The sequence below is a fragment of the Numenius arquata genome, chromosome W (assembly GCF_964106895.1).
Source record: "Numenius arquata chromosome W, bNumArq3.hap1.1, whole genome shotgun sequence".
NCBI lineage: Eukaryota > Metazoa > Chordata > Aves > Charadriiformes > Scolopacidae > Numenius > Numenius arquata.
The window spans coordinates 25,445,359-25,465,625 of NC_133615.1; the positions used below are offsets into that span (position 1 = coordinate 25,445,359).

At 37.2% G+C, this 20,267-nt stretch overlaps 1 protein-coding gene across 1 annotated transcript in view; it reads left to right on the plus strand.

The window, feature by feature from the left end:
- Window positions 1-20,267, plus strand: part of LOC141476718 (rapamycin-insensitive companion of mTOR-like) — a 141,137-nt gene that overhangs the window by 60,129 nt on the left and 60,741 nt on the right. The window contains exons 4-11 of the mRNA XM_074165523.1: window positions 2,463-2,527; window positions 8,001-8,132; window positions 9,159-9,222; window positions 12,532-12,658; window positions 13,607-13,776; window positions 14,014-14,081; window positions 15,121-15,188; window positions 19,696-19,778. Coding sequence (XP_074021624.1) covers window positions 2,463-2,527; window positions 8,001-8,132; window positions 9,159-9,222; window positions 12,532-12,658; window positions 13,607-13,776; window positions 14,014-14,081; window positions 15,121-15,188; window positions 19,696-19,778 — 777 coding nt within the window. The remainder of the gene's footprint in view (window positions 1-2,462; window positions 2,528-8,000; window positions 8,133-9,158; window positions 9,223-12,531; window positions 12,659-13,606; window positions 13,777-14,013; window positions 14,082-15,120; window positions 15,189-19,695; window positions 19,779-20,267) is intronic.

Sequence of the window (20,267 nt, forward strand, 5' to 3'; positions counted from 1 at the left end):
GCTACTGGAACATACAAATCCTTAAAAGATATCCACCCCCTCACTAAGTGGCACGTAATATAACCCAAGGTGTAATTATGCACGGTGCCCAAAAAGGATCCTTCCCCATTCTGAGGTGATTCTAACCGCGGCGATTTGCGAGATGCAATTACATAAGTGACACAAAACGGAACAATTACAGAAGACCCAATAACATAGCAAAACACCACCGCACAAAATAACAAGGCAATGCTTTTAACTCCACATTTAGAATTGATAAGCTTCCCTAAACCAGTAAGAAATGGCAACAACCTCTTGCACCACTCCCATAGCTGCCCACATACAGCTGCACAGAGATACCAGAGAATTCCATTTACAGTACATTGAAACCACTCCAACGGATCCATAATGACTGTTTTACAAATCTGATCAAATCTGTTTACAGCTTCAACCCTTCAGAACTCTCAAATTAAAGCCTCTGATTCTCCCAGCACTATTTAAATTACATGCAAACTATCACATTAAGTATCAAGGTCATTAAAATACCACACTGCATGCCAAATTTTGTTAAAATATCACGTTGGGCGCCAAATTTGTTATGGTTTGAGAGAACCCATAACAATCTATTGTCGTTAGACAATTATTCTATCACCCGATGACCCCTCCCCACCCGGAAAGGGGAATTGGAGAACACAAAGAAACACAAGGGTTGAAGTATAAATAGATTTAATAGACTAAGACTAAATAATTAACAATAATACTAAAGAACCGGTATTAATCCCAATACTGATATAAGATATACAGAAATTATACTCAGCCATCTATATCAGTAGGAAGCTGTGCACTCCCAGCAGTGGATAACAAGTATCGGACACTGCGAGCGCAATGGCTTCAGGAGGAAGGGAAGGCCTCAGGGTTCCGGCACCGGGGCAAGGAGTTGTCTGGACCGCCGCCATCAGGGAGAGAGCCCGCTACGCAGCAAACTTTTCTAATTTATATTGGGTGTGACGTTCATGGTATGAAATACTCCTGTTGGCCAGCCTGGGTCAAATGCCCAGGCCTCGCTCCTCCTTGTCCCTGCACCTGGCAAGGCTCGAAAACACTAACCTTGAATCCCACAGAGCCTGGCTGGCTATAAAGTAAATATTTTCACAAATTCAGACACTAGAGTCTTCTAAAAGTGCAATTTTCCCCAGCATTAGAAGAAAAGTTAGTCCTGTGTCTCTCAACCCAGGACAGGTTGGCTTTCTGGGCTGCTAGCGCACATTGTTGGCTCATGTCCAGCTTTTCATCCACCAGTTACCTCCAAGTCATCAGCAGGGCTGCTCTCAATCCCCTCGTCCCCCAGCCTGTATTGATACCAGGCATTGCCCTGACCCGCGTGCAGGACCTTGCACTCGGCACAGAATGTGAACATGGCACAGAGTTTGATATATTTTAATAATTTTACAACAGGGGTATTGATTAATTGACACAAACGTTTCCTGAATTCCTGACTGAGGAGAAACTGTTAATATTGCACTGGCTCAGAACTAAATGCCAAACTGAACCTCTTTCCAAAATGACAAAGTGCAAAGCTGTTGCAATCAGTATTGGTTACTTGGGTTTTTGGAAGTGTTTGGAAAAGTGCTTTGGGTTTTGGATGTAATAGTAAAGTATTTTTCTATTTTAGCTACGGATAGTAAATGAGATTACTAGGAATTTCTTTGCTGCTCTTGCAAAGGAAAACAGCATCAGCTCTTCTCACAGAAGAGATCGTTTTTCTTTTCTCAAGAGGCTTAAACACAGGCATGCACTAGATTGCTCCTTTTGAGTTTGGTTTTGGATGTAAACACTGCACTTGTAAATCTTCAGTCTTGTGCTCAAAGTGGACAGATATGGTTGAAATTTTCAGAGTTTATTGGCGTCTTTTTGTGTGCATAAATTCAACCTTTGCACTGATTCTTTTCAGAGGTACAAATTCTATGGAATCGATGGCAGGCCAGGTCGAATGTCAGTTACAGGACACTTGGCAGTGCTTTTTTTCTACACCTGTGCTGCTGTGGCAAAACATGACAGTGGACCAGCAGTGTCAATCTTTGCTTCAAAACTCACCCAAGCCGCTTTTTTGAATGCAGATGTGCTTTGACTTCAGTCTTTTTCATCTCTGCTCAGGTTACCAATTGCACAACTACTGGCTCTTCTGAAAAGAGTTTAAAGGCAGCAAGAGGAGCAATCTGGAGTTGAAAAATTGACCAGTAGGCAGCTTGCACAATTGTGCAAGCTTTTTCCTAGTATGAGAGGCCACAGGTTTGTGTGTGTCTGGCATATGTAGGCATAGAATACTGACAGCAGAAATTCTTGGGGAAGTCTCAAGTTGGTAAGTTTCCCCTTGCCGTGAATGAAATTCCTCAGCTTTCTTTGAAAGCATTGCCAGAAATCTTCAGTTTTACATAGTAATTTTTAAAGACTTATAAGTAATAGATGTTTTCTTTTATTTTCAGCTTCTTTGTAATACTGGCCATGCTGAAGAAAAACTAGGTTTTACGTATGACAGTATCATAATATGGTAAGTAGTAAGGGTCACTAGAGCAATAATAGGGTACATAATCGTTCTAGGTGCAATTAAATCAATTGTATTTGTATTTTTGAGCTAGTGTTTTGTAGTTCTAATGTGTTTGAAACTTCATAATGCAAATATATACACCTTAAAAATATTTTAATGAGTAAAATTAAATACATTATATGCTTTCAGGCAAAGAGGGGGAAAAACCCCTCCAAGTTAAAGTGTGTATTTCTTTATTATATTCCTCAGAAATGTAAAGAAATACCTCTAAATATCTCAGTACTTGCAGAAAGCACTTTTACTAAAAAATGTGCTCTTACAGAATTTAGAGCATACTCTTGAAGTAGAACCAGGATTTAAAGATAAACATTTTATGTTAATTTGGTGTGAATATATATCTTTATAGCATCGCTTTCCTTGCTACTGAAACACCTTGTGTATGTACTTTCAAGGGGAATTTTCCTATGTTGTGTTGCCATTTCTGACAGTCAAACTACATGCTTATTTCCAGAACTTCTGTGGTTTTGCACAGACAGTAAATTTGTCCTGACACTCAGCATTGGTGGCAGAGACACCTAAGATCTAGTATCCAATATGATTTAGTGTTTTTTCAGTTTGGTTATCTGACTTAAGAAAGAAAGCTTAGAAAAAGCTAGTCACTGTTTGTGGAGGAAGAAGCAGCTGTGGACGCGGACCTGGGGAACAGCACTGATGACATCCTCGCACTGATGGGCAGAAAACCATGGGAAGACTAAATGGAGCAGCCAGTACACAGCTCCTGAGAGGGACAAGCAGGCGACATCCGCATGCTGTCTTTGTGTATACCATATATGGAACATGTTGTGAAAACTATGATAAGGTAGTAGCAGTGGGAAAGTACCGATGTGTTTTGTGAGACTAGGGAATGGAATAATACTAGCTGTGTGTTGAAAGATATATAAAGAGCTTTGTGATGCTAATAAAGGTCTTCGCTTTACTCTCCAGCGGAGTCCGTGTTGCTAATTGCCACAACTCTTCAAGTAAATTTTTGGGAAAACTTGTGTACTTTTTCTTGTGGGAATATTGTAAGTTGTTTTATTAAATAAAACCGATTTTCCTTGCTAGAGCTAAAAATGCTAATAAGTGTTTTTGTGAATCTGTATTTTGCTGTGAGCTTTAATAGTTTATTGTCTTCTGATCTTATTTATGTAATCTATTATAGTGTTTTATGATGGGACTAAACATTGCTTAAGAGTATAACTTCAAAATTCAGAGTTCTTAACCAAATAATTTAAAATACAAGTCTTAAAAGGTTATACAAATACTATTATTTGTTTTTATAGGAAAAAGATTGCGGAAAGACCTGCTAATCCAAACACAATTAAGGAACAGATAAAAATGTTGTTCTCGGCAGACACCTTATGAATAATAGCCCCCTACTTAAAAAAAAAATGCCAAAAGATTTCTCAAAAATTAAAGACAGATAACAGAAAAATTATCTTGATTAGCGATGTTACTTTGGTTAGTCCAGTGACTCTTCTGTGTATGTACATGAGAAGCAAATTTTTTATGTATATATGTAGATTATTCTGCTATAGTCATAATTTTCAAGCTCAAGCATGCAACCCAAATACTCAGTTATTAACCATAATTGTGCTGGTTGGTAGTTCTTCAGAAATATTGATAGGATAAATTGTATTTATGAAATACAGACTTTTCAAACAGTTTTAAAAATTTTGCCCCTATAGGGTTATACCCATTCTGCAGTAGTATTCTGTTTGCAGATGATTTTGCTGTACGGCTACTCTGAGTAACTTGCAAATACTGAACTTGTTAATGAATTAATTTAGGAAATGACCTTGAGGTAGGCTAAGTACTTTGGAAATAACATGCAAGTTCTGTAATTTTCTCTGATGTTCTCAACGTTATCTTAATTTCCATAGGGAAATCTTTTGTTCTACAGAATGTTGTGGTTTAACCCCAGCCAGCAACTAAGACCATGCAGCCGCTCGCTCACTTCCTCAAAACAAGGAATTCATTCACTGCTTCCCATTGGCAGGCAGGTGTTCAGCCATCTCCAGGAAAGCAGGGCTCCATCACATGTAATGGTTACTTGGGAAGACAAACATTATAACTCCAAACGTCCCCCCCTTCCTTCTTCCCCCAGCTTTATATACTGAGCATGAACACTTTGTTCTGTGTTGTGGTTTCAGTTGGGATAGAATTAACTTTTTTACTAGCAGCTGGTATAGTGCTATGTTTTGGATTTGGGATGAGAAATACTTTTGATAGCGCACCAATGTTTTCAGTTCTTGTTAGGCAGTCAAGGCCTTTTCTGCTCCTCATACCACCCCGCCAGTGAGTAGACTGGGAGTGCACAAGAAGTTGGGAGGGGATACAGGTGGGACAGCTGACCCCAACTGACCAAAGGGATATTCCATACTATATGACATCACGCTCAGTATATAAAGCTGGGGGAAGAAGGAAGGGGGGGACGTTTGGAGTTATGATGTTTGTCTTCCCAAGTAACCATTACACGTGATGGAGCCCTGCTTTCCTGGAGATGGCTGAACACCTGCCTGCCAATGGGAAGCAGTGAATGAATTGCTTGTTTTGCTTTGCTTGTGTGCGTGACTTGCTTTACCTATTAAACTGTCTTTATCTCAACCTAAGAGTTTTCTCGCTTTTACCCTTCTGATTCTCTCCCTCATCCCACTGGGGGTGAGTGAGTGAGCGGCTGTGTGGTGCTTAGTTGCTGGCTGGGATTAAGCCATGACAACCTGTTTATCGCCTTTTCTCCATCTTAGCCACTACCATTTATAACATGGTGCTAGCAAATATATGCAGATCGTTCATGTTGATGATCTTTCCAAACACTTAAATGTGAAGCTTGGTGAGCTAGTGACAATACTTACTGATGAATTCTCTCCAGTTCTTCCATCATTTTCACTTATTAGTCTAACTCGTTTTTACTATAATACAAAAGACTTTAGGATAGGAATCTTCATGCAGACCTCTAAAGCAATGACTTAGTACAAAGAAAGTGCTTGTTTCTCTTATTTGTTTCATTCCTTCTCCCTTTCCTTTTGGGTTATCCAGTAGGTCTGATTCATTTTTCAAGTCTTCTGCTTGTGGTACAGATGAGAAGTCAGAACACACAGACACATACAGACACGTGTATAGGTTTTCCTACATATTTTTTTCTCCCTGCTATAGCATATCTTAATTGGCTTTATAAGGTCAGGTTTCTCTTTTTGCTTATGCTACATTCTCTCAGTTTTTTGCAGTTACGTCATTGACTGGTGGGGTTTTTTTGTTTATTTTTTGTTTTTAATGTAGAGGTTTTTGTTCAGCCTTGTACACTTCTATATATCATTGTTTTCATTGGGTTTTTATGGCCTTTATTTTAGAACTGTGTCTTTCTGGCTAGCTATATATTTTCATTGCATTCTCACTATGTAAATACAGCGACACATCCCTTTTTGGTCTCTTCTGCTTTTGGATGTTGGATCTCATCGTAACGTTGTGCTTTGTTGTGGTTTCACTGTTGCCAATTCTAAATTAACTTCTGTCTGCAAAATAAGAATATCTTCCTCTTGTGAGTTGTAGAACAAGCTTTCAAAGCATTAATTGCTTTTGAGAAACTATTTGTCTAAAGATTATTTTGTTCTGCCATTCAAGAGATGTTTTCCTCTCAAATATAAAAGTAATGTACTTGACAAGGGAAAAAAAATAAATCCAGATTCAGTATTTGGCTGTCCTAATAAGACATGTCATGGATAGCAACGACATTGTTTTCATGAGTAATGGGTAACTTTTGTCCAAAAAGGAAATTCCCTGAATTGTCTTGAACTGTCATATGCGAACCAATTGCAAATTGTGAGGTAAAAGTCCAAATAGAAAAAATATCACTAAGAACAACTGAGTCTCGTGCTCAGACTGCCATCTCTGCTAATCTGCAACACTAGAAACAGAATGATTCATGATCTAAATAATACCTATTGTCTACTCAACACAGTTGAAGAGTTACTTGTCTTTCCTTCTGTCTGCTTTTCTTGAATGACTTGGAAATAAATCTCTCTTAGTTCAGCTTTTCTAGAGGAAGAATTTTTCTTAACCTCACAATATTGAGAATCTGTTTTTTATTTGCTTCTAGCTCAGCTTAAAGTAAATAGAGACAGACAATTAGTGGCACACTCTTTATGTGAAGAATCATATTTGATATTATAGCAATGATGGTCTTCCTGAAGTAATTCCCTATTTGGTGCTGAAAGTAATAAATAATCAGTTCATCTTTATTTGCATATAGTATTGCAGCCTTTCTACTTTGTCTAGATGTTGCCTGGAAGTAGGTTCCTGTTATAGTGACTTTTACACAGGCTGGCTGATCTGCAGAAAGATTCAGAAGATTTTGCCCTTGGAATAGCTGATTACCATGCATGATCATCCTAGAATAAGAAAAAAAAAATATTTGTATAGGTTGAAATTCAGTCTCGCTGGCTGAAGTATTTACATTCTTAGATGTCCACTAAAACAATCCTACTAAAATATGTGGCTGAGAGTTGGCGTTCTTCTGGTGTTTTGTGGGGGTTTGGGTGGGGTTTTTTGTTGTGGGGTAGGTTTTTTTGGGTTTTGGTTTTTTGGTTTTTTTTTTTTTTAGTTCTTGTGTAGTCAAGCACAAGAGGGGCAAATCTTTTGAGGGCCTTCAAAAGGACAGTGTGTCACTTAATGCTTTCAAACTCCATCCTGGAGGTCTTCAAAATCTCCTTTCTTTTTACCTAGCTAGTGAATTTAGGAAAATATGTTATGGTGACAGTTATGTTAAGGAAAGCTCACCTTAGTGCAAGCATTCAAATGCTTTCAAAATCTGTCTAAAGAGAAATACATTTGGGTTATACGTTGACATTAAATCTGTAGAAATCTGTGCTGTGTGGGGCTGCTTAAGTTACGATTCTTTCACGTTTCATGTAAACATATTGTTGCTATAATGTATTTCATGAGTGATGCATATAATTACTTAAGGTGCAAATTTGTCTCTGTTAGGTGTCAAGACATTGTTTTGAGGACTCATGCTTATGGATTGGCAGTCTAGTAGAGGAGGAAATACTCTCCACCTGTTAATTTTCTTCAAAATTGTAACTAATCCAGAATACCTTTTCAGAACTAATATTTGCTCAGCTGTTTTGTCAAATAACAAGTCATATACAAGTCTTGGTCATATATCATTTCAGGGATGTACAAACTGTTCTTCTAAAAAAGTTAGCAATTGGTTTGTGGCTTTTTCAGATTAATATATTGTCGTCATCTGCTGGCAGAGTGAAGGCTTGCCTTATAGGCTGTACAGGTGAATATCTCAAAGACAGAAAATTACTGCAGTATATTTCTCTTTAAAAATCAACCTTTTTATTTTAAATGTGTAGGTAGTAGCTGCATGTCAGATGGTGAAATCTACCTGCTGCTAAATAATTGTTCGTTCCCCTTGTTTTCTTCGTTGTAGTCTGCGATTAGCTTTACTAAATGAAGCAAAAGAGGTGCGAGCAGCAGGATTGCGAGCCCTCCGCTATCTCATTCGAGACTCCAGTATTCTCCAGAAGGTGCTAAAGTTGAAAGTAGATTACTTGATAGCCAGGTAATTTTCCCTTCCTTCCTTGTTGTAAATTGTACAATTTTAAATCACTTGTTTTTTTGTGGTTGAGACAGGTGAGTAAAGGTGTTTTCATATCCTCTTACATTCTTGATATGTAGCTTGATAAAATTTTTCTTCAATATGGATAATGTCCCTCTTTAAAAATAGAGGGATAATGCATCACACCAGCTAATCCAAATAAAATGCTGTCCTAATATATGATATACTATGAGTAATTTAAAAATTAGACAAATTATAGATGTTTTTGAATTGTAAATGCCACTAATCATAAATTAATCTATGGTGTTATTAGAAGGTTGAAACCTCAGTAATTTTCATGTCTTAAGTTTGTTTTATGAGAGGAGTTCTGATTATCATAGTGCTTCGGAGCCTCTAGTACAAAGTCGGGGAAAATAAGTAGTTCATGCCCAAGAATTTGTAATCTAAGTATAACCCATAACTCAACAGAAGAATACCAAAGGGCAAACTAATCATGAGATAATAAGATCAGTATCATGAGTACATCTAAATATTATAATTTCTAGTGTTTCCTTTCTTAAAATCTTGTTGGATTTAATATACTGATATATATGTGTGTGTTTCTGTTGATAAATATACACAAATAGTAAATTTTAGTGTGTTTTTTAATTTTGTTGGAGCAAATGGACTTTTCTGATCTGAGAACACACACAAAACTTGTTGATGTGAAACATTACAAATACTTTGTTTAGTTTCTTTTGAAATGACAAATGCAGCTAGCTCAGAAAATATTTGTTGAAGCCGTTATGCCTTGTCACTGTATATGAGAATATTCTAGTGATTTAATTATATTTTTTTCCAGTTATCTTCAATATAAAATGAAGCTAATTGTTTAAAAATTCTGCCTTTCAGCAAGCATACTCATGATTGGTCAATCAGTCATAATATTCTTCTGTTCATTCAATTACATAAATATTAACATGAGACATCAACAACACTAACTTTCACCTTAACTGTTATAAACAAAATGTGTTTTTTAACTTATTTTAGGTGTATTGACATACAGCAGAGTAATGAAGTAGAAAGAACACAAGCACTTCGATTAGTCAGAAAGGTAAAATCTAACTATATATGGTCTTATCAGCTATGCCAGTCAGCTGTGCTGACTCCAAGTTTTCTCCATCAGCAGTTGTTTTTCCACACAGTCTCTAATACCTTACCTTTCTTTATCATGTGAGAAGAAATTATAGCTGATAATTCAAAAGAGAGGAGGGCTAGTGCTGAGACTCGTTTAGATTTTAATCTCTTACCACTGAGAATCTTGATTGGGCTTCTCCATCATTGTACAAGGATGCTGTACATGGAATGTACATGCTGTACAGGGATGCTGAGAACTATGTTGATGAATGATGTTTCCTAACATCTCTTGCTACCTACAACATCCTTGTTTCTTAAAAGATGATGTCAGACAAACAAAAAGCCACCCAACCTGTCTACAAGTAAAGTTAACACCTTTTTCATGAAAGTCCTGTCTGGGCATGCAGTTAAGTATGCATTGGCACAGAGCAGTCAATACTTGAGAAGCTCTCTCACAAAGGATATTATGACACATCCTGAATGGTACATTCTGTTTTTTCACTATGTCTTTTTATTACCACGCTCTTGCCCTTTTCCCATCTCTCCTCATCTCCCGCAAGATCTCAGACCTCAGTAGTTTGATACCAGGATTCCTAAAAGATTACATGAAGGTCTTGGGAGAGGAGAATGAATGGCAAATATAACAATCAGATTTAATTAATTTGTACAGGAGATAATTTACTATGAGCTGTAGAAGAGCTGAACTGGGTTCTACCAGCATCTCGGAACTATTGTTTTCTGTTCCAAAGTATGGATGCAATTCTTTAACCTCATCTTTGATAGTAAAAATGCCCATGTAAGAATAGCATAGATATAAAACTTTAAAACATTTTCTCACTTTCTTCTCTTTGTTTCATAGAGTGGAAGAACAAAATGTAAAATATTCATTCTGTTTTATGAATTTATAAAAGGCACTTAGTGATACTTTGTTTAAAAAACAGTGCAGGTTGAAGTAGTGTAGGAAGAGAAAAGAAAACCAACTTTACATTTTTTTAAACTTGATTTCTGATTTTTTTTGAAGACTTTGAGTGCTCATATTCTCTTTTGACTGTACTCTGTGGGGCAGTGTTTAGTACTATCACCTCTACATTTCCTAGTAAGAGCTTTGTAATTCAGCAGTGTTGTCTTTAACAACACTTCAGAAAGTGTTTCTCCATCTAATAGAATTAATTCTGCCCATTTTCCAATAATTTAATAGGCAGAAATTTTTATCTTCAAAGCAGAAGTCAGGGTGAGGTATAATATGAACCACCTTCTTCCTCTTTTTTTAAAGGAATCTTTAAAGACCAAATTCAGTCTTTGTTACTTACTTCATCATAGCCACTTGTAAATAGCCTTGCATCACCTGTCCTTGGTCTTTAGAATTACATTTCAATATGTAGAGCAGAATGAAAGCAAATGGTTTGTATTTATTATTTGTATTTATTCTACTAAAATACTTGGAATTAAATAGGAAGGAAAGAAATCTTTCCTTCTCATGTCTTAAAACCAAAGAAAACAACGAAGCAAAACAGCCTTAAGAGGCTGCTTGTGTTCTCACACATAAGTACATGTCAGTGTTAGTAGGAAAAAAAAGGTTATGATTTTGTAGAGTGGATTGGGTACACCCATTTTATTGCTAATTCTTGTTACTTCATGCCATTGTAAAAGTGAAAGACTACATGGGTAAGTCCTATCTTAAAGCTTCCTGTTTTGTGGGTGACAACATTATGTATGACGAGACGTTTCTCAAAAACACATCTTAAAATTAAACTTGTTAAAGCATTCAAATAAGGGATATTAAATTAAACCTTGCTTAGTCATTCTTCAATTAAAAAATAAAACCAACTTGCAATAAATTTGAGACAGAATAGAAGAACAGATTTTAACAGCCAATGCTCCTTTACGCTACTGAAGAGCTCCTGTGTCATGGAAATCCTCAACTGCTAGTTTAGGACAAGCAGAATTTATACCAGATTAAGGAGCAAGACCCTGTGCACGCATTAAAGGCAAAAAACCCCACTCCACCCCCCAAATGAGACTTTGACTACAAAGTCTGAATAGCTCTCTATTCACATTTTTTCATAGTTAGCTAAAATTAAATATACATATCCTATATACTATGGAATGTGAATATCACTAAAGTTAAACAGGTGTATTACTAAGGGGAAATAGGGTGGTTTATGTCTGCTTAAAAAAGGAACAACATAATTTATTATAGTCCACTCAACCATGTCACATTTTTTCTACTAATAAGTAAAATTGAGATGTTAAAAAATGCTCAATATCCACTAAACATCTAAAAACTTTAACATGTTTAAAGTGTGTATGTTTTTTTGTGACATAAAGTAAGTTTTGCCACTTACTTGGAAATCATAGAATCATAGAATGGTTAGAGTTGGAAGGGACCTTAAAGATCATCGAGTTCCAACCCCCCTGCCATGGGCAGGGACACCTCCACTAGACCAGGTTGCTCAAAGCCCCATCCAGCCTGGCCTTGAACACTTCCAGGGATGGGGCATCCACAGCTTCCCTGGGCAACCTGTTCCAGTGCCTCACTGCCCTCACAGTAAAGAATTTCCTAATATCTAATCTAAATCTCCCCTCTTCCAATTTAAAACCATTACCCCTTGTCCTGTCACTAAATCTCCTGACAAAGAGCCCCCCTCCGGCTCTCCTGTAGGCTCCCTTCAGATATTGGTAGGCTGATGATGAAGTTGTATGAAGTGTATTACACTGCAGTTTTAGGAAAATCAGGTACTATAGAAGAGGATATAGGGGTGTTGCTGAGAGTTGCCTTCCAAATACTATAGCAGTTTCTTTTGTTGGCTGTCCTTTTTTGCAGTCTGCAGCAGCCTAAGGATCTCTCTACAAGAGAGTTTAGTCTTGGCTAATTAAAAATTTGAATAGGTATTGAAGATAGATATCTGGTGCAGAATGAATGAATCTTCTAGAAGAGTTTTTAATCTGCTCTGTGTTATTGAATAGTGTTCTCTGTCGATAAAGAAATTCTTGGAAATCTGAAGAAGGTAGCAGTAGTTCTCTCTGCAACAGTCAGGGTTTTTTTTTTTTACTCTTATTATAATAAAATAATATAAACAACTGAAGTGGGAAGTGAACGGTAAATTGATTAATGAAGAATTTCAAGAACAAAAGAAAGCGTTTTGAGGATTTGCAGGATACAACCAAGTAATATATGGAGTGGTCTGGTAGTATCTAGGAAACAAAATGCTAGTGAATCTGTGAGTATGTTTAGAGAAATATTATGAAGAAACCAGAGGGCGCTTTTTTTTTTCACTTTTGGCAGATGATCACTGTGAATGCTTCATTGTTCCCCAGTTCTATTACTAATTCTTTGATAGCAGTTGGAAATGATGGTCTTCAAGAAAGAGACAGAATGGTTCGAGCGTGTATAGCCATTATCTGTGAACTAGGTAAGATAACTGAAAGCTAATTAAGAAAAAATTTGATGTGATTGTCATCAGTCTTCCAAGAGATTCTCTTCTGTGAATGCTTATTAAATAGATTTTATTTAAATAATTATGGATATTTGTTTAATAACTAATGAATCAGATGTTAAATGTTCTTAATGTCCATTTCATGTATTTTAGTCATTAGTTTGATATAAAACAAAATCACTTTAACTTAAAATCAAAATCTCTTAAGTGAAGTACCTGAAGATTTCAGGTACTGTACTTTGCTTTAAGACTTGCCAATTTTTGCATTACCTTAAAAACCTTTCCCTGCTGCAGTTGATGTTTCTCAAACTAATGGATTGGAAGTAGGGAAAGTTCCATACATGAGGTGCTGACAAATGTACAAGTGTTCAAAGAACGACAAAACATTTTTCTTTAAAAATTTTTACAGTGGGTACTGTGGTTAGCTGGAAGTCAGTATTTGTGTCCATGTAAAGGCTGTCTGGACAGTGATTTATACTACCTCCCTATACTTGTATGTGGGTGCTGATTTTTAAAGTTTTTTTCAGTTTTGTATCAGTCAATGAGATTGATTCAATGACTTCGGCAACATTTTCAAGATATAAACTTCTGTTTTAAAGAACTAAATAATGTTACTCATTTATATTCTAGTACAAAATCTTTTTGCAGGGAAATCCAGACACTACTGTATGGAAACTTGGTTGGAAATAAGCTGGGAAATTGCTGTACAATGGTGACTGACTGACCAGTATTTTTGTTGATAAATTAATCAAAAATCTCAATTTATTGCTAATGTCAATTATTAAAAGCTTTATTGTGTGCTTCAGCAGTGTTCTGGAAGAAAAAGATAGATGTACTAAACAGATGACAAGTTTGTTGTATTGGAAGTCGTGAAATGTTTTCTTTCCTATTGCTGGCCAAAGTGACATGTTTTTCTTTATTTAGCACTTCAGAATCCCGAGGTGGTGGCTCTTCGGGGTGGTTTAAGTACCATCTTGAAAAATGTGATTGATTGTCAGCTAAGCCGAATAAATGAGGCTTTGATAACTACAGTTTTGCACCTCATTAATCATCCAAAGACCCGACAATATGTGCGAGCAGATGTAGAGTTAGAGGTGGGTTCAGTTTTACTTGTTTAGTGACAGAAATTAAACATTGTATTTAATTGTTTAATTTTCACTTCACTTTCACCCTCAGTATTAGTACAAAACGTTTAAATGCAACATTTCAGGCTTAGAGCTTAATTATTTATAAAGCAGGAATAACATGACAGATTGGAGTGGGACTGAGGAAAGAGCAAGACTTGTTAACTGTTCTCATGTGAAAGTAATGCATGTCTTTCTTTTGTTTAGCGAATTTTAGCTCCTTACACGGATTTTCACTATAGGCATAATCCAGACACAGCAGAAGGACAACTCAAGTAAGTGTTAGTGCTGCTACTTATGCTACCAGTTGGGTTCATGGTACTGGAATTAAACTATTTTTCTTTCCAAAGTGACAAAATAAAAGCAATTAGCTAATATTAAACTATTTGAAGTTGAATATGATAGCAGGTTAGAATGCAACTTCCTAAAATATTTTTAAGTGTTTCAGATTTAAAAGGGAAAATTAGTTTTACCGTTCTTCTCTTCCACCCATTATATTTCTTTTGCTTAAAAAATCATCACCATCATTTTTTTACTTCAGGTATGGGTTTCTTTTTATCTAGCTTTAAACATCCACAATGAGGGTTTGCATATGAGCTAGCTTTATGTTTGATGATTGTATGATCAGGCTCGGAAATGGAAACGAGAGGTTCCGACTTGATATTGGGGGGGGGGGGGGGAATAAATTCTGTGAGGCCAGTCAAGTGTTGGAACAGGCTGTCCAGAGAGGTCCTGCAGCCTTTCGTTTTTGAGAGTTTCTAAGACCCAACTGGATAAAGCCCTGCGTATAACCTGGTCTGGTCTCAGAGCTGACAACTTCTTTGTGCAGGAATTTGGACTAGAGACCTCCCGAGATGGCTTCCAGCTTGAATTGTTCAGGTTGGGGGTGTGTGTGTTCTGTTGTTTGGGTTTTTTAATTATTATTTAATATTATTATCAATTGGCAAGAGACGCTTAGGTCTATGTAGCTGAATCGGTGTCCTGTATCGGTGTGCTGTAGTCTTAGTGTCAGTGGAGGCTTCAGAGTGAATCATCCAACCAAATATAGGTGTTTATTTTTTATGTGATCCTCCTACCATGGAACCTCCACTGAAAAAGGAAAAGTGACAATACTTTAAAAATTCTAATCTTTGTGTGTGTGTACACATTGCATACATATATACACACACATATATATGTACATAACAGATTTTTCTTACTCTGGATTTTGTCCCCTTTCTAAAATTTCAGTTAATTACTTTTTACTTGCTATGTTAGTAACACTGTTTTACAGTAATTAACTGTGTATTGTGACATTTGTTATTTTAATGACAGAGAGGACAGAGAAGCACGGTTCCTAGCTAGTAAAATGGGAATAGTGGCAGCATTTCGATCATGGGCAGGTAAGATTTTTTGTTTGTTTGTTTGTTTGAAGTTGGATGATTGGAAGGGGAATTTCACTTTCTAGTGTAAAAGAGTGGTTTATTTAAGCACAGAATCTGTCTAATTGTACCTTTATGGTGGTACTTGACGTTTGATGGGTGAGAGGATGTTGAAAATAGCATGGTATCATAAGAATTTCCCTTTGAGATCGTTCTGCCATTGTAAATAAGAAATCTGTTTGCCTATGTGAAGAGATAGCAACAGAATAGTTTCATTAGCACCTGCTTTTACCAAGTGCTTATAGTTGAAGATAAATCACAGTATGGACATAGTTTTGGATTTTTCATGTAGGAGACATTTCTAAATCAAAAAAGAAGGCTTTCGCATTTTTCGAAATCCTTTCTCTGTAATATTACAACATCTAACATGAAGATATTGCCTCAGGGACTGCTCATTCTTTTAGTCAAGGTAGTGTCTGGCAAATAAACTAAATTAGTTGATATGACCGTTTACCATAATATTGGTTAGGAGTTTTACAGGCTGTACTTGGGAAAGATTCAGACTGTATAGAAAGGCTTTTGCTTTGTAAGAATATTTGCTTTATTTTTTAATGTTCTGAAAATGATCAGTAAGCTTAATTTAACATCCAGGTATCCTTCAAAAGTTTCTCACGTGTATCCTCACTTGTTTGAGGAGGAAGCTTGGAAAGTTTGTGACAACTTTGAAACTTCTGAGAAGCAGTTTCTGATAGGAGTGTTGCTGCATCTTCCTTAACTCAGACACTTAGAACTATATAGCATAAGCCTAGAAGTTCAAGTGACTAAAGAAATAATTGTCTTGGAATATGTTACTTGATGTGGTACTTTCACTGTTATATGTTATTCCTTTTTGTATTTTATATTACTTGTTATAGAATCATAGAATCATAGAATCGTCCAGGTTGGAAGAGACCCTTGGGATCATCGAGTCCAACCATCTACCCTACACTACAAAGTTCTTCCCTATATCATATCCCCCAACACCACATCTAAACGTCTCTTAAACACATCCAGGGATGGTGACTCAACCACCTCCCTGGGCAGCCTATTCCAATGCCCGACCACTCTTTCTGTGAAAAATTCTTTCCTAATGTTCAGTCTAAACCTACCCTGTTGGAGCTTGAAGCCATTCCCTCTTGTTCTGTCATTAATTACCTGTGTGAAGAGACCAGCACCAACCTCTCTACAGTGTCCTTTCAAGTAGTTGTAGAGAGTGATGAGGTCTCCCCTCAGCCTCCTCTTCCTCATACTAAACAGTCCCAGCTCCCTCAATCGCTCTTCATAAGATTTATTCTCCAGGCCCTTCACCAGCTTCGTTGCCCTCCTCTGCACTCGCTCCAGCACCTCGATATCTCTCATGTATTGAGGTGCCCAAAACTGGACACAATACTCGAGGTGTGGCCTCACCAGTGCTGAGTACAGGGGCACAATCACCTCCCTACTTCTGCTGGTCACGCTATTTCTAATACAAGCCAGGATGCCGTTGGCTTTCTTGGCCACCTGGGCACACTGCCGGCTCATATTCAGCCGCTTGTCAATTAGAAGCCCCAGGTCTCTTTCTTCCAGGCAGCTTTCCAGCCACACTTCCCCAAGCCTGTAGCGCTGCTTGGGGTTGTTGTGGCCCAAGTGCAGAACCTGGCACTTGCCCTTGTTGAAACTCATGCCATTGATTTTGGCCCAATGATCCAATCTATCTAGGTCTCTCTGTAGAGCTTCCCTATCCTCCTGGGAATCAACACTCCCGCTTAACTTGGTGTCATCTGCGAACTTGCTGATGATACACCCTATGTCCTTGTCAAGATCATCAATAAAGACGTTAAACAGAAATGGTCCTAACACTGAGCCCTGAGGCACACCACTTGTGACCGGCCGCCAGCTGGATTTAAATCCATTGAGCACCACCCTTTGGGACCTTCCAGTCAGCCATTGCTTGACCCAGCGGATCGTATGCTCATCCAGGCCGTGTGAAGCCAGTTTTTCCACAAGAATTGTATGGGGGACAGTATCGAATGCTTTTCGAAAGTCCAGGTATACAATATCCACAGCCTTTCCCTCGTCCAATAATCTGGTTATCTTGTCATAGAAGGAGATCAGGTTCGTCTGGCAGGACCTGCCTTCTATAAACCCATGCTGACTAGGCCTGATCCCCTGGTTGCCCATTATATGGGTTTTGATGGCACTCAAGATGACCTGCTCCATGACCTTCCCTGGTATCGAGGTTAGACTGACAGGTCTATAGTTTCCTGGATCCTCCTTTTTACCTTTCTTGTAGATGGGTGTTACATTTGCCACCCTCCAGTCCATTGGGACCTCCCCAGTTAGCCATGAAATGTGTTATGTTGGAGACTAACATCTTAACAGTTTTTCGTATAAAACATCAGTCTTCCCAAAGGACATGTAGCAAAACCAGGCTTGAGGGTGGTTTTGGTTTTGATTTTTTTGTTTGTTTGTTTGTTATGGCTTTTTGGGTGCTTTTCTGTTTGGGTTTTGGGGGTTTTTTTGTTTGTTTGGTTGGTTGGTTTTTTTTTTTCCCCTGTCTGTACTGTCTGCTTTGTTCTACTGTTCTGTTCTCCTCCTTCTCCAGACTGGGTTATTCTTTGGAGCTTATTACTGTGTCCTTTATTCTCATGTGCAATTGTGTCCTTAGAATTGAAATTGAGGCACGCAGCAATGACTGCATGCACTCAAATCTATTCCTGCACTGCAATTGGGATGTAGCCCAATTGATTGGTAATAAATTAAATTAATTTGCCTGAGTTGAGTCTGTTTTGCCTGTGATGGTAATTGGTGAGTGATCTCCCTCTCCTTATCTCAACCCACAAGCCTTTTGTTATATTTTCTACCCTGGTCCTGCTGAGGAGGGGAGTGATGTGTCTGTTTGTGGGTGGGGTGGGGTGTGGGTGTGGGCGTTTGTTTTGGTTTGGTTTTGGTGTTGGTGTTCTGGGATTTTTTGGGTGTGGGTTTTTTTTGTTTTTTGGTTTTTTTTGTTGTTGTTGGCTGGACTCGATGATCTCAAAGGTCCCATCCAACCAAAAATATTCTGTGATTCTGTGATTCTGTGATAAAGTGGGTTGGTAGGCACCTGGTGGCCAGCCAAGGTCAGCCCACCACAGGCCATTATGTGCTCTTGGGGAAAAAGAAAAAAGGCTCCGAGGTGCACTGTAGAACGTATTTAAATGCCATTAATGCGTATGTGGCCACATGTGCTTGTCATAAGTTTTTGTGACATGGAAGTTTTGAACTTGAGGACTTTCTTCAAGTTCATATAAAGCACATGTCATTAAAGTTAAATTTCTATTAGTGAAAATAAATAGATGAGTAGGTGATATTTTTCATCATTTTTAATGGATGAAGATTTGGGTTTATTTATAATATGTAAGACAAAAAGGTGTGCAAACCTGGCTTCTTTTTGTTCATTTAAAGTTGCATTTTGGAGAAACTTGTTTGTTTTCTGGATAGCATGTTACTGTAAGTTTTAATTTGTTCTGTGATGTATGAAGAGAAATGGTCAAGAAAACGAGCAAGGTTTTTGCAGCTGCATTTTGAATTAAGAGATTATATATAATTTCAGGCTGAAAATCAGTGTAATCATTAGCTTTAGGAGGTATTCTGTTAACGTTTATAAGCAATTTGAGGGTTTGCCCTATTAATATTTAAATATTAACCTAATTAAGTAAAAATATAGTGCAAAAGGACCAAATTATAAGAGATTTTATGCATAGTAAAATCAACTGTGTTGAAAAGAAGAAGGAAAATATTTTTTACAATGAGGGTGGTAAAACACTGGCCCAGGTTGCCCAGAGAAGTTGTACGTGCCTCATCCCTGGCAACATTCAAGGTCAGGTTGGACGAGACTCTAACCTAGTTGAAGGTGTCCCTGCTCATTGCAGTGGGATTGGACTAGATGACCTTTAAAGGTCCCTTCCAACCCAAATTATTCTATAATTCTGACAAAATTCTGGAGATGAGAACTTCTCATTTGGGAAAAGATTATTAAAAACAGTGCACAGAGAATGTTATTCCAAGTATATTTAAACTTGCTGTTTAGATTTCACCTAAGATTAAAGGTAACTAAATAATTTGTTAGTTTAAGATACAGCTTTTGATGGAGAAACTGCTCACAGTTCTGCCAAGGTAATGCACTTCTTTTAGGTTTAAGATTTATTTTTTTATTGACAGTTTTGTCTTTTCTTTCTGCTATTTCTTCCATGTAAATTCTGGTTTTGCAGATAATTTGAGAATACTGTTCACAGTAGATTGGGTAAAAGTAGCTATAGTTTTTAATGAAGAAACAAAGTTTTGCGATTAGAATGCTTTGTTAAACATTTATTAGAAAGGAGATGACGTTATAAAGGTGACAAATGTTTATAATTAGTGATTTTTATCATCTGTGATTGTACTCAAACTGGAAATCAAATTTAACAATGTGTCTAATGCTTTTTTGGTTTGTTCGGTGATGGAATATTATTATGTATTTAATGTTTTCTAGGTATTATCAGTCTGTGCAAACCTGGAAATTCTGGGATTCAGTCTCTTATTGGGGTACTCTGTATACCAAATATGGAAATACGGGTAGGTGGTAAATATTTAGTACTGATATAGGAATAATATTGGATGTTTTAATTAACATTTAGGATTTTAACAATTTTATCAGTTTAGTGGTTTAAGTGCAGACTCCAATTATGAGACCACTAGCCTTGACTTTATTTGATCCTCAAGTCGAAGTCTGTAATTTCATTATAAAATTCCTGTGTGGTCTTAGGCAAGTTGCTTGCTTTTTCTGTCTTGGCTCCTTACACATAAAATGAGAATGGAATCACACCCTGTATGTCTGAGAGGAGGAAATGGAGGAGAGAAAAGTGCATAAATTAATTTTTACTCTGGCCACAAGTCAAAGCAAATTCACAGTAGCTGCAGTTACGAGTTTAAAGCATTGAATCTGAGATAAATAAATATTTTTCTTCCCAATTACCTGCTAAATGAAGAATTTGATGGTGGCAGCACTAACTGTTCTAAAAAAACTGTAATCCAAGTAGCCTGAGCTTCTGTAGAGTGACAGTC